Source organism: Chiloscyllium plagiosum, unplaced genomic scaffold (genome assembly GCF_037043375.1).
Source record: "Chiloscyllium plagiosum isolate Xiang-an unplaced genomic scaffold, Cpla_swu_hap1 HiC_scaffold_2, whole genome shotgun sequence".
NCBI classification, from domain to species: domain Eukaryota; kingdom Metazoa; phylum Chordata; class Chondrichthyes; order Orectolobiformes; family Hemiscylliidae; genus Chiloscyllium; species Chiloscyllium plagiosum.
The window spans coordinates 56,174,799-56,190,447 of NW_028270140.1; the positions used below are offsets into that span (position 1 = coordinate 56,174,799).

Sequence of the window (15,649 nt, forward strand, 5' to 3'; positions counted from 1 at the left end):
TTTGCCAAACTATTTGATGGCCTGAATCAGTAGATAGTTCAAATCAAAACACTGTTTTATAGATAATTTCATGCGAAATTGTTGACAGTGAAAAATTGTTCCCAATTCATATTCATTAGAAGACGATCTGATCAGCAAGATTGTACTAATGGGCAGTGCTGAAGTTTTCAACAGGGCTTTATTATAACTCTGTTATTCCAAAGCCAAATTCAGTGAAGTTGATATGTTTAGAAAAACAACAACATAATTCACAATTTATATAAAAATTAAAAGTCAAACTGGACAGTTGCTGCTCAGTCCACATCAAGGGTGCAAACATTCATTTTGAAAAAAAGGACTTTTGATAAACGAGTACTCTAAGTGGAAACAGCAAGGTTACTTACTTTTCAAAATTGCTGTGAATCTAATATAATGTCAAACACACATAGAACATTTTTCTTAAATACTTAATGAAATTTGAACAATTTGTCAACAGAGCGGTAACAATTTTATTGTAGAGGGCATTTCAGAATTGTGCACTGATTTAAATAAAGTCACATCTCCAATATCTAAGAAAAGTCTACCACATGCAAAGTGTGATATGTACAGTTACCCCTGACATTTGTCAAAAAATTCAAAGATAAACATCTTCAAAAGGAAAAGGAAAAAATCCAAACAATTGCCCAATTAATTAAGAATCCTCAAAAGCACAAGGAGTTCAAAACAGAGTAATATTACATCACAGAAATAGACATTTTTATTAGTACTTCCATACAAATTGTGTTGAATAGCAACAATTTCTTCTGGCACTTCAACTAGCAACAGGCAGTTAGATCCTCTTCTCCACATTATCTATGATTTTACACAAGCACTTAATCAACGTAACAGTGTGTATTCAATGAAACAGAAAGAAGCCTCAAATCACAGATCCCAATGCTCCAAATTCCAAAATCCCTGAGCAGCACAATACCAACTGCATTTAATAAAAACAAGACCAATCTTTTGCAGAACAGTGCAGGAAGGTAACAGTCATAGAGATACATTTCACCTAGACATTTGGTTACATGCCCCATTTGTTTTTTTCCTTAACCGGTGGACAGGAATAAAGTTCCCATTGTCTCAATATATTAATTTTGAAAAACAGGCAATGCAGTAAGCATAATAATTACCAAGGCAAACACGCAATTTCAATCAGAAAGAATTGGAAAATTACTCCTGTGGACAAAGCAAGCCTAAAAGTGAAATTAATATTCATAACGGAATGTCAGCAAGCAGAAGGTCTTCATTCACAATCGGAGTGAGTATACAAGGGACTATTGTTTGCATTTACAAATGAGAACATGCAGAAAATGTAACATATTGCTTATGCAAAGAAAATATGATCTGCTGCTACTGACCAATGTCAAACTTCAATGTGCTTTTTTTAGCAAATATTAGACTTTGTTTTTGAGGTTATGTGAACTTCAAATAATTAAAGCTGCCTTGCAACAACAAAGACAACCAGGCTGAATATTCATGGGCTCATTAACAAATAAATAATGAGGCCAAACAGCATATTAATTATCAATGGTTTGAATACCATTCTCATTATAAAGGAAAGCACATTACATTAAGTGAAGCATAAGGGTGCATTGTTGGAAATAGAACGAGTGGCTGTACAGCACAGTTCCTGTAAAGTTCATTACTAGTGGCTTCAGAATGAGAGACAGAGAGAGAAAGAGAGAGAGCGAGTCAGGGAGAGTTGGAGGAGCGGTGGGTGGGTTGCCGAAAACAGCAAAGAAAATAGGAAGCATATTGACCCAAAAATGAGTCAAATAATTATGGAGCAATTAATTAAAATTGTTATAACACTTGGGATTCTGACTTGTGTCAGTCCCAGTCCTCATTTGTGTGAGCCAATTTGAAGCACACAGTTAAATTTGCTATTTTTTTTCGAAGAAAGCTTTTCTGCTTGCTGAAAATATAGAAAGTCCTGTGCGCCAGCAGAAGATAAAACAAAGCCTTCTAGTATTCTGCTCCATGAGTGAGTGGGGAGGGAAGGTATCACGGAAACATAGCTCCAACTTATTCAGAAATTGTGTGCTTCTGCTTTTTGTCTGTTAACACTTCAATTGTTACAAACGGGGAGGGAGAAATACTTTAACAAAACAAAAGTCACATCATTGCCAACTCACCATCCACCAAGTCCTGGCTGACATATCATAACACAGCTGCCATTTTATGGAGCCGTCCGCTGCTTTCCCAGCCATTACGTTGTCAGCAGCCTTCATCTGATGCAGCTTGTACAAGATAAGACACCTAATCAGGGAAATATTAGCAGTGGCATGCTGGGCCACATGTAGGCCAATCCTTATCGGGCTGCATCATGGGAACAACGTCCTCACTCCCAATGTCCAAAGCTTACAGATATAGTGACAAGTATCTGACTTTTTTGAGTTGCATCTGGGGTAGATGTGAGGGGGGTGGGGGGTGGGGGGGGGGGGGGGTTGCGGGTGGGTGGGAAATCTGACAATAGCTTTATGTGTGTAAATTCTTGTGAGTGGGTAGCTCATTGGAGTTCAAGCCAAACTGTCCACATTTGTTTTGCATGCCTGTCTTCTGTTTATTGTTAGATTTGTTGCGAGATGCAGGCGATAAGGCAAAGTGAGGCTTTAATAGTCTGGAATTAATATCCCTTCACAAATAAATAGGACTTTCTGTGACACTGACAAGACATGGTTCAGATAACAGAGTATATGCTCAGCTGGGAACACACAAGTAGCAGTTCCAGCTGTACCTGGCATTGCTTTACCAAAGGTTACTACTTTGTATATGGAGGTGACAAATGGAACTAGTTTGAGCAGAAGTTAAAATGAGATGAAAACAACATTATAGCTCCTTATCATGGCCTGCAGAATGACCTAATCTATTTTTGAACTTCTGGCTAGCTATATGCACAAAGATAAACAGAGACTTATTTTGTGTGTGAGTATATATATGTGTACGTTTGTGAGTGCATGTGTGTATTGTCAATTTGCTTCCCATTCTTCACACCCCTATAGTTTCTGCAGGTTGAATTGCCAAGTTTCATAAATAGATGCATAAAAAATAAATCTAACTGTTTGCTATATTCAGCACTTCATGGCTTTCCTCAGAATAGGAGCAGGTGCCAAAAGAAAAGCAGCCAGTGAACAGAGCTCCCACCTTAATCCCAGATGCACACAGTCAGTGGTCAGCTCTTAATATCTTACTTTTACTGTGTCTTATTTTGTGAGAATTCAAATGTAAAAGTAATGTGCTTTTGGTTTCAACTTTCATTGAAGCAATGTGTACACAGACTAATTAAGCTGAGGAGTTTGTTTTAACCATGACTGCGTTAATGAACTCCTTTCATTTTTACTACAATTTATGAGTAATATTTCCCCATAATAGTAGCAAAAATAAATAAAAAGCAAACAGGACATGGTAATAGCTAATTTCTCAGTGAAGGTTAAGTGCAATCGTCAGGGTAAGATGTTGGTGTGGTATTGTGAGCTTAATACAAAACTAGTATATCACTGACAGGGAGAGTCATAAAGTGTGGCAAATATAGGTCTTCAAAGTCATCTCCACACAAATTAATCCTATACGAATTATCTAAATATGTATTGTGTGCATGCTATCCAGATCAAACCAGAATACATCATGAGGAAATTAGCAAACTTTCATTGACATAATCAAAAAAAATAGTTTTGGTTACTTTAATAGAAGTTAGAAATAAAGAGCCATTTTACAAATATTAGTCCACAGAACAGTTTCATTACTTGCTACAGAAAGCAATTGAAATATTGCACTTCAAAGCAGACCTTATCATTCTGAAAACAAGTATCCTTTTGCAATTGGATCTTTATCAATCACCTGATGTATTTCATCAAGGAAAAAGTGTGAGAAATAGACCCTTAAATTTGTTTTTACATCTGTTATGGTTAACTCAATTCTGGATCACAAAAATACCACCTGTCTAATTTTCTATCTCTGACTGTACTAAAAGTGAGAAATGAGAATACATTAACATGACAGGATAGCTATTAGAAGAAAGCTAGAATATGGGTCAATTTGATTTCATTTTTGAGTTAGCAGAGAAGTCCCTGCCTGAACCATGTCTGACAGTATTAGATTGTTTGGTATGCGTCTGACTGAACCAACCTGCAGTTTTGTGAAGGATTCATAAACAAAACTATAAGTCAATTGATACAAATTGGAGCAGACTGAGGTTGGTTAGACAACCCTCAAATGTTTGTAGCACCCCAACACACAGCAGAACAAGAAACAAGTGATGAAAGTGACAGCATTGTGCAGCATGCACCCAGTTGATTTTCTCTCCACTCTCTAATACAGCTCAGTGAGTGAAAGATAGCCTTGTGGAATAAAATCATCATGTATCTGCATGTTTTGGTCTGTTTAGTCCAATGCTACTCTTATGCTGTGTGATCACCAGACATCTGAGAGAACCACACTTTTAGACATGAATATTAGAGCTGAGAGTGTAATTCTCCAGAATTCACTGTGTGTTGTGGAACAATCATCATTCACTGTAGTGCTTTGGTGAATGATGTGGAATTCTGAATATACAATTATGTATGCATAACAATAAAGCTTCTAATTCTATTCAAATAATGCAATAATAATTATGCAATTCTAGTATCCAGATGTTAAGAAACTGAATGGACCCTGGAAGGAGATCCTCAGCTATTCATGCATGTTCTCTCTGTGGGATTTCCACAGACAATTCCCAGGCTCCTCCAGACCTACCAAAAAAGATGTCAGATTGGAGTGGAAGATTCAGACAGTTCAGAGATACTCACCAGGATTATTATCTGGGAAATGCTCAACTGTGTAAACATTAATCTAACACCTGCTCATCCTCCCCACATGACTTCTCCCTTGACCGCCAAGTACGCCGCTGACTGTTCGCCTTCACTCCCGGATTCCTGCCTCAACCCACCCTACCACTACCTAATCCAGTGACCCAACTTCTCATCTCACCAACCTGGCACCTTACCTTGGAGGAAAAAGTGAGGACTGCAGATGCTGGAGATCAGAGCTGAAAATGTGTTGCTGGAAAAGCGTAGCAGGTCAGGCAGCATCCAAGGAACAGGAGAATTGACGTTTCGGGCATAAGCCCTTCTACAATCTTTCCTGAAGAAGGGCTTATGCACGAAACGTCGATTCTCCTATTCCTTGAATGCTGCCTGACCTGCTTCGCTTTTCCAGCAACATATTTTCAGCGCTGGCACCTTACCTTGTCAAATTGACCTGCCTGTAATCTACTCACTTGTCACTCTTCCAAACTATGACTCTCCTCAACTGCCACCCTACCACTTGCCATGAAATGTCAACTTTCCTTCTCCTCGGATGCTGCCAGCACCACTCTAATCTAGACTCTGATTTCCAGCATCTGCAGTTCTCACTTTATGCTAGCTGGCAACCTACCCACTTGATGTGATACCCACATGACATTCTTCCCAGCATTCTTCTGACCCACCTACCAACATACCACCTTTTTCGCATGTTTCCCTCTACTAGAAAATCACTCAGAAAAATCTAAGGCCGCTAACTGTGTATTTTGTTGTTCGTGGTTTGAGCTTGATGGGAAACTCTGGGTCATTATTTCTAAGCCAAAGAAATTACTAATCAAATTTATCACCGAAGAGCATCCCACCGAGACCCACCACCTTACACTATCCTTAAGGAAACATCCATAACTGGGTTTAGATAGTGGTCCAACAAAATCTAGTAGGACTCTACTAAATGGGTCTTTGTAAAAGTTAATAGAATTGAATTAACAGATTTTATTGATGTGTTGCAAGTATTTCACCAAACCTTTATGTAATTCTGGTCAATAAAGGCATTTCAATTTGTTTTAGAAGACTATACAAATACCTAATTGGAATGCTCCAAATTATAAAGTTGCTTATCAACTGACTCTATATAGTGTGATCAGTTTATAACTCTGTTTATACTTCCAATTGATACCTTTTTTCCCCTTCATTCAATCTCTAAGAGACAAGTTGTAATTGATGTGCTCTAGTGTCTCTCAATGTTTTTAACAGACAAAATCAGAAATCACTGAAGAAATTCAGCAGGTCTGGCAGCATCTGTAGAGACAAAACAAAGTTAATTTTTTGAGCCCATTGACCTTCTTCAAAACTGGACCGGACTCAAAATGTTGATTCTGCTTTCACTTCACACATGCTGAGTTTTTCCAGCAATTTCTGTTTTAGTTTCTGATTTCCAGCATTCATGGTTCATTGGCATTTTCATTAGTGTTTAACTCACTGCCACATCTTTTCCAGGTATGTCCACCTTGAAGAAGTCCTACTCCTCTATCTGACAGGATTTCTATTCTGATCTTTTTTCCTTATTCATCATTCCTTTCACTTCTGTTGCTTGACATTGTATTAGCCAAAACTTGCTCCACAACCACATCACATTCCTCAGTGACTGCCTCTGGCTGAGACTCGCTTCACATGAATTCCAACTCAAGTTCAATTAGTGTTTTGAATCCACCCAGAATCATTGGTATCCATGTGATATACAACGATCATCAAATAGTTTTTCTCACCATCCTGAGATCCACACTCAGTGACCTGTATCTCCATCAACACCACTTCACGCTGGCCCAGAGCTGACCTGACCCTGAGTACCACTTTAGCTTCTGTCTCATTCGATGTTCTAACCAGAAACATGTTTTCTTCTTAGACACTAAGGAACAAAGGGTGACAAAATTAGAGATACCCATGCCTCTTTACAACCTTCCTGCTGTTGACATGACATTAGTTGCCTTGATTTCTCTGCAGGCCATCCCGCTTACCCATACCAAACTATCTCCCTCTGAACTGACTGCACTGTGAACTCAGATCTAATCCTGACTGTGTAATTGACTCTGCTGCCAAGGGTGGTGCTGTTGTTGTCTGATGTAACCACTACAGTGCAGAGGCTGAGTTCCAGCTCTCAGATACCTCCTTCTATCTCCCCTGGACCATGACCCATCCTGGAACATCAAGGGATTGTGTCCACAATAGTCAGTCATCTCATTTCATCTGGTGATCTCCTTTCCACAGCCACCAAGTTAATAGTCTTCCAAGTCTGCACAGCCCACTTCAATCTCTTTCCCAAAATCCTCAAACAGGACTGCCCAGGAAAACATTGTTTCTACCTGCTGCGGCTCCTACCCCACAGAACTCATCCATTCCTACTTTGACTTGATGTTTTTATCCCTTGTCCAGTCCCTTCCCAGGAATCCTTGATTCTTCTGACACAATGTTGATTTCAGAATTTCCAGTTCATGGCCTCCTGTATCTTTACCATGGACGTGCATTCCATTTTCATCCCAGGTCCGCATGGTCTCAGGGTTTTCCAATTCTCCTGTAAAAATGGCCTGAATTGTCTCCATCTACCACCACCCTCATCTGCCTGGTTGAGCCTGTCCTTAATTTGAACAGCTTGTCTTTTAACCCCTCCCACTTTCTTCAGGTCAAAGTTGTGACCATGGGTACCTACATGAGCCCCAGTTATGCCTGTTTCTTTGTGGGTAACGTGGACTATTTTTTATTCTAGTCATACTCTGGCCTCCTAGGAGAAAGTGAGGACTACAGATGCTGGAGATCAGAGCTGAAAATGTGTTGCTGGAAAAGCGCAGCAGGTCAGGCAGCATCCAAGGAGCAGGAGAATCGACGTTTCGGGCATGAGCCCTTCTTCAGGAATTCCGATTTCTACCCTGCTCTCACCTTCACTTAGGCCATCTTCGATTGCTCTCTTCCCTCCCTTGACATCTCTATTTCCATTTCTGGGGATAGGCTGTACATTAATATTCATGACAAACCCACCGTCATCCTCACACCCTTCTCCCTGTGAATACACAATTCTATTCTCCCAATTCCTCTGTCTCCTTTTCATCTGTTCCAATGCTACCAACTTTGACATGTGGGCCTTCCTCAGTGGAGGATTCCCCACAACCATGGTCAACAGAGTCCTCAGCCATGTCCAGCCTATCTCCTGCACTTTAGCCTCAACCCCTCTCTTCTCTCCTACAAAATTTACAGTGTCTCCCTCATCCTTATCTACCAGCCCACCAACATACAAATTCTAAATGATCATGAGCCGCCATTTCTGCCACTTCCAGTGTGATACACTGCCAGACACATATTTCCCTCTTTTCCCTTTTTAGCATTCTGCAGGGACCATTCCTTCGAGGCCCATTCCTCCTCCACTCCCAACACCTCCCCACATCCCCATGGCACCTTTCCATGCAATCACAAAGGTGTGACACCTGCCGGTTTAGCTCTCCCTCCTCACTATCCAAGGTGCTAGATACACCTTCCAGGTGAAGCAGCATTTTACCTGCACTTTAATAAATTTAGTATCCTGTATTTGCTGCTCACAATGTGGTCTCCTCTACACTGGGGAGGTGAATTGCATACTGGGTCACCACCTTGCAGAAAACTTACATTCTCTTTGAAAAATGATCCTGAGCTTTTGGTAGCCTGCCACTTCAACACACCACTACATTCCCTGGCCAATATCTGTTTCTCGGATTTGCTGCAGTATTCCAGTGAGCCTCAATGCAGGGCAAGCTGGAAGAACAGCACCCCATTTTCTGTATGGAAACTCTTTTGGGCTTAACATTGAGTTCAACAATTTCAGGGCTTGAGCATCTTCTCACATGTCCTTAGAACTTCCACACACCAGGTCTTGTTATGATGTGGTCTGCTACTACAAATAGCCCATTCTAATTTAAGAATTTTTTATGAAAACAATGACCTGCAGATTTTGGAAATTTGTGAGAAAGCAAAGCACCAGAGAAATTCAGCAGGTCTGGCAATATCTGATGAAGTGTCACAGGACTCATAGAACCCTTACAATGTGGAAGCAGGCCATTCAGCCCATTGAGTCCACACCGACCCTGCAAAGAGCATCCAATGCAGACCCACCCCATCCCCATAACCCTGCATTTCCCATGACTAACTCACCTAGCCTGCACACTACAGATGATTTATTATCGCTAATCTGCTTTATCTGCACATCTTTGGACTGCAGGAAGAAACCAGAGCACCCAAAGGAAACCCACGTAGACACGGGTAGAATGTCTACTCAGATTTAACTATCAATGAGTAATCATCATAAGGACTTCATTCTGTTTTTGGTACTACCTTCAAATTATTCACTACTTCTCTCAGTTAAGATGTGGAGGTGCTGGTGTTGGACTGGAGTGGATGTAGTCAGAAGTCACACAACACCAGGTTATAATCCAGCTTGTGAAATCACAAGCTTTTGGAGCCCTGTCCCTTCATCAAGTGAAGTGAAGGGAAGCTTCTCTTGGACTGTTGGACTGGGGTATACACAGTTAAAAATCACCCAACACCAGGTTATAGTCTAACAGGTTTATTTGGAAGCACTAGCTTTCGGAGTGCTGCTCCTTCATCAGGTGGTTGTGGAGTATAAGACTGTAAGACACAGAATTTGTGGCAAAAGTTTATAGTGTGTTATAACTGAAAATATGTATTGAAAAAGATTGTTTGTTAAGTCTGTCATCTTTTAGAATGACCATGTTAGTTTCGGTTCTTTCATATTTAAATCACAAAACTTTTTAAAAAGTTACATTCTCAAGTAAAATTTCACAATTGGTGCCATGGTGGCCCAGATAATACATTGAAGGTGTAAGCTGACTTCTGTAAGACTGTGCCACAATGGTCAGACTAATTCTAATCTACAAAACAGATTTACTGAATCTTGCATGCATTCATGCAGTTTTTGAGCAAAGAAAAATGTAATTCTGCAAGTACAAATCCACCCCACAAACTTATATGCGTATGCGTGCATGTGGGTGTGTATCTGTGTATGGGGGGGTGGGTGCGGGTTATGAGTTTCTGTGAGATAGTGTGTGTATGTCTGTGAGTGTGATTGTAAAGGGGTATAAGTTTGTGAGAGGGTGAGTGTGTGGTTGTGGGAGTGTATGTGTGAGCTTATGAGAGAGGGTCTGCGTGAGTGTATGGTGTGTGTGTATAGTGCAATGGGGTCACCATAGCGTGATATGAACCCAAGGTCCCAGGGATGGCCTCAACCGGGACCTTGGGTTCATGTACACTACAAGTGACCCCATTGCACTATATACACACACAGTCAGATGCACACACATGGACAGATGCACACACAGACACTCCTACACATGCACACACACTCTCCTACAGACCCATACGCTCACGCAGACCCTCTCTCATATGCTCACACATATGCTCCCATGCCCATACACACACCCTCTCACAGACTTATACCCCTTTACATTCATGCTCACATGCATACACACAATCTCACAGACATTCATAACCCCCCACACCCCATATATATATATATATATATACACACACATGCACACACACTCACATATATTTGTGGGGTGAATTTGTACTTGCAGGATTACATTTTACTTTGCTCAAAAACTGCATGAATCTATGTAAGATTCTGTAAATCCATTTTGTAGATTAGAATCAGTCTGACCATTGTGGCACAGACAGCCTCACACAAGGAAGCAAACACCTTCAATACATTATCTGGGCCGACATGACACCAATTGTTAAAGTTCAGTTGAGAATGTAACTTTCAAAAAAGTTTTGCAATTTGCTTATGAAACAACTGAAACCAACATGGTCATCCTAAAAGATGAGAGACTTAACAAACAATTCAGGTCTTTGTCGATATATAATTTCAATTACATCACACTGTAAACTTTTGCTATAAATTCTGTGTCTTACAATCTTATACTCCACAACCACCTGATGAAGGAGCAGAGCTCCGAAAGCTAGTGCATCCAAATAAACCTGTTGGACTATAACTGGTGTTATGTGATTTTTAACTTTGTTCACTAGCAGATGGCAGGAATCTTATATTTACAATTACTACTAATACAACTTGCTGGAATTAATTTCACTGTCTTGATTAAATTCTACGTACTCCAGAAATGCAACAGCAAAAAACTGGCTTGTAGCTGGAGAACTATCTTTTACCCACCTCACAGTCAGAACTTGTTGCTCTATATCTTCAAATGATAATGAAGTATTATGGATGCTGAAAAGTTGAAACAAAACAGAAATTGCTGGAGGACCTCAGCAGGAGTGGAGAGAAAGCAGATATTTCAATGTCAGTGAGCCTTCTTCAGAACTGATGGTAGCTAGGAAAGGAATATAACATTTATGCTGTAGACAGGATGTTGGGAGTTGTGGGACGGGACCATTGGTGGAGGTGAAGGAGTGAGAAGAGAAGACAGGTGAAGATGGATCTCAAAGAAAGATAATGACAGGGAGACAAAGGGATGGATAATAATATGCTCAGGAAAAAGCAAAGCTGATAATTGGGACCATAAGTAAGTGAAAGAGGTTTGGTGCACTGCAAGCAGCCCATGTCATGACAGGATCTGAGCATACGAGTGGGTAAAGGTCCGGGAAGAAAATGGCCAAGGGGACATGATGTGTTGATGTGGCAGGCAACTGGAAGCTGAGGATCATTTCTGCAGATAGAATGTAGATGTTCCACAAAGTGATCACCAAGTCTACGGCTATTCTTCCCATTGTAGAGGAGACTACATTGAGAGCAACAAATATAGTAGTCTAGTTTCAAACAGTTTCTATTAGTTGCCTAGCAATGGCAGAATGGTCTGTACCGGTCACTGAAATAGTGCTAGTTTACAAAGGAGAGACTGAATAATTGTAATAAAGGCTTCCTCCTGATATCCTTTTATGGGAGGCCAGGGTCCTGTGTATCTTGTGTGGCGGCATCGGAAGACGAGCTAGAACCCCACTGCATCACTTGCAGTCAGTTGATGTCCAGTATTTGTGGGCGGCACGGTGGCACAGTGGGCGGCACAGTGGCACAGTGGTTAGCACTGCTGCCTCATAGCACCAGAGACCCGGGTTCAGTTCCCGCCTCAGGCGACTGACTGTGTGGAGTTTGCACGTTCTCCCCATGTCTGCGTGGGTTTCCTCCAGGTGCTCCGGTTTCCTCCGACGGTCCAAAGATGTGCAGGTCAGGTGAATTGGCCATGCTAAATTGCCCGTAGTGTTAGGTAAGGGGTAAATGTAGGGGTATGGGTGGGTTGCGCTTCAGCGGGGCGGTGTGGACTTGTTGGGCAGAAGGGCCTGTTTCCACACTGTAAGTAATCTAATCTAATCGGAGGAGGTGTGAGATCCATACAGCATGACCAACTCCAACTTGGATGTGCCGGATGTGGAAGCAATAGCAGTGACAAAGAAAGCAGCACATTGCCAAGACCCCAGGGACAATGTCGGATGGCAGCAACTGGAGGACCTGAGAGGGTGAAGTTGACAGAGAGGGAAAGGGTGGCACGGTGGCACAGTGGTTAGCACGGCTGCCTCACAGCACTAGAGACCCGAGTTCAATTCCTGCCTCAGGCAATTGTCTGTGTGGAGCTTGCATATTCTCCCCGTGTCTGTGTGGGTTCTCTCCGGTTTCCTCCCACAGTCCAAAGATATGCAGGTTAGGTGAATTAGCCATGCTAAATTGTCCGTAGTGTTAGGGGAATGGGTCTGGGTTGGTTGCTCTTCAGAGGGTCGGTGTGGACTTGTTGGGCCGAAGGGCCTGTTTCCACACTGTAAGTATTCTAATCATAAACTTTTGAAGTTGTTTCTGATTTAATATTAATTTATTCAGTATTTTACCAATTATACAATTTATTCAGGAATGTAACCTGTTACCAAGATGGTACCAGGACATGGCGACATTATCCACTTTTCATTATACTTAGGCACAAGTGACAACATTTAATAAACCTGAATCTAGTTTGAGTGAAATGCAGGTAAATTGATGCTTCATTGATATTTGGAGATTTGGATGGTGAGGAGTGAGCAAGTAAATGGGCAGGCATTTTGATCATTTTGTGTTTGCATGGGAAGGTGTTATAGGGTTGTGGGACAGTTTTGGAAATGGAGGAGAATTGGACCAAGATGTCCTGGAAGGAATGGTCTTTGTGGAAGGGTGATAAGGGAAGGGAGGGAATATGTTTCTTGTGGTGGCATCCCATTGGAGATGCAATTTATAATCTTTTGCATGTGAATGCTCATGGAAAATGAAGACCAAAGAGCCTATTTGTGTTGTGGAAGGAGAGCGAACGGGTAAAGGCAGAAATGCAGGAAATGAGTTCAAGATGGCTGAGGGCTCCATCAACCACTGTGGCAGCGTATCCTCGAATGAGGAAAAAGCTGGAAATTTATGAGCCCCCCTATATTTGGTAGCATCATCAGAGCAGATGCAATGCAGATGAAGACATTGGAAAAAAAGGAATGGCATTTCTTCGGGAAGCAGGGTATGGGGATATATTGCCCAGGTAACTGGGGAATTGGCAGGTTTGTAGTGGAGATTAATGGCCTTCCTATCCCCAGAAATAGAAACAGAGATGTCGAGGAATAAAAGGGAGACATCAGAGATGGATCAGATGAAGGTTGGAGCAGGGTGGAAATCAGAAGCAAAATTGATCAATTTTTCCAATTTCAAATAAAAGAGGGAAGCAGCTATAATGACATAATTGATGTACTGGAGGAAACATTGTGGTGAGAGATCTGAGTAGGATTGGAACAAGGAATGTTCCATGTACTCAATAAAGAGACAGGCATAAGTGGGACCCATGTGGGTACCTATGGCAACACCTTTGACCTGAAGGAAGTGACAGGTGTTAAAAGGGAAGTTATTGAAAGTGAGAATGAGCTTGGCAAGGCAGAGGAGGGTGGTGGTGGATGGGGCCAGTTCAAGCTTTTTTTCTTGAAGGAGTGGACAGCCCTAAAACCAGCTTGATGGGAGATGAACATGTAAAGGGATTGTACATCTATGGTAAAGATGATGTCGCTTGTGCCCGCAAACTGGATATTTTAAAACTGAAGTAAAGTGGCAGTAAAATCATAAATGTAAGTGGGAAGAGACAAGACAAGGGGAGAAAAAGGTGAATAAAGATAGGAAGAGATGGGTTTTGTGGGCCAGGAATGAGCAGGTCTGTTTGGGCAGTCCTGTGTATGATTTTGGAAAAAATGTAGGAGTGGACTGTATGGCATTTGGGAACTATAAGTTTGGAGAATGTGGGAGTGAGCTCTCCACATAAAATAAAATTAGTGACCATTGTGGACATTGGGGTCATGGTGGGCAGGTAGGAAGAGATGTCTGAGAGATGAGGCTCAATCTTCACAACATGAAGAGCTTTTGCCCGAAACGTCGATTTTCCTGTCCTCAGATGCTGCCTGAACTGCTGTGCTTTTCCAGCACTACTCTAATCCAGAATCTGGTTTCCAGCATCTGCTGTCATTGCTTTTACTTAGTTGATTTTAACCCTACTGCGAATCCTCTTGCAAGGATGCCTGCCTTGAAGAAGTTTTCCTCCTCTCTCTACAAGAATCTCAGAGAGTCCCTCTCCCACTGCAACTCCCAGGTCATTTCCAGGCGTGATTACAAAGTCAGGTTTGGATCCGACAGCATGGTGTGCAATCAGTTCAGAGGGAGATAGGTTTGAATGGGCAAGGGAGCAAAGAGATTAAGGCGGCCAATGTCACATCTGAAATGACCCTGAGCTCATAGGTACCAGCCACTTCATCACAGCACCATGTTCTCTGGCCAACATTACTGTATTGGGCCTACTGCAGTGCTCCAGTGAGGTTCACCGCAAGCTCATTTGCTGCTTGGGAATCTTGCAGTCTGCAGGACTCAATATCAAGCTCAACAATTTCAGAACTTGAACAGGTTCTTCCATGTTCCACCAGGTCCTGTCATGCCATGGGCTGCTCTCAACACAGTCAACTTAATTATACCTATTTACTGTCCTCACTCTTAGCTTTTCTTTATTCTGTGTATCTTATTATCCATCCCTTTGTTCTCTTTCTCTGGGCTTCACCTCCACCTATCCTCGCATTCATTCCTCCCTCCATCCCCCTGAATATCTTCTATCCTCAGCATAAATATCACCTTTTCCTAACTATCATCAGTTCTGTAAAAGGGTCAACAGACTCGAAACATTAATATTGCTGTCTGCCCATTGATGGTGCCAAACCTGCTGAGTTCCTCCTGCAACTTATATCTTTGTGACAGCTTCAATTATGCTTTCAATCACTTGTTTCCTCACTTATGCAAGTGATCCCAGCAGTTTTTTTCTCTTTGGGACATGTCCAAACACAACTGGCACATGGCTAATTATAACAAAAGTAAGCAGAGAGCAGATCATGGTTGAACATCATTAGTCCTTGAAAGGGAGGAGGAAGAGGTCAGGCAAAGGAATGCACCTGTCAGTCAGGGATTGTGGTGTTCCAGTCAGTCTGGGATGCAGGTTATCCACTCCAGGATGGAGTCAGGACTCCTAGAGTGGCATAAAATTGGGGATGATGTGGTGAGGGCTGGGGAGGAAGGTTCCAGGGCTCCAATGTATCCAACGTGTGTTGACCTGCAGTTAGTCTAGGGAGCTGAAGGGTCTTCTCAAGGGGCTTCATGATTGGGGCTGAATTTGAGGTTGCATGCTGGTGAAGTCAAAAAATGCTGATGGGAATGATGCAATCAGGGATTTGAAAGTTGAAGGTTGGAGATTGGGTACAGTTTCATGGATAGGTGTTTCAAGGAATGTTACAGTACAAGAAACTTTGATCAGGAAATGGGTAATAGTCAGCAAGGG

At 41.8% G+C, this 15,649-nt stretch overlaps 1 protein-coding gene across 2 annotated transcripts in view; it reads right to left on the reverse strand.

The window, feature by feature from the left end:
• LOC122562011 (nuclear factor 1 B-type-like) overlaps positions 1-2,249 on the reverse strand; it is a 637,597-nt gene extending 635,348 nt beyond the window's left edge. For both annotated transcript variants that reach the window (XM_043714413.2, XM_043714404.2), the window contains exon 1: positions 2,154-2,249. In XM_043714413.2, coding sequence (XP_043570348.2) covers positions 2,154-2,249 — 96 coding nt within the window. The remainder of the gene's footprint in view (positions 1-2,153) is intronic.
• Between the last annotated feature and the right edge of the window lie 13,400 nt (positions 2,250-15,649).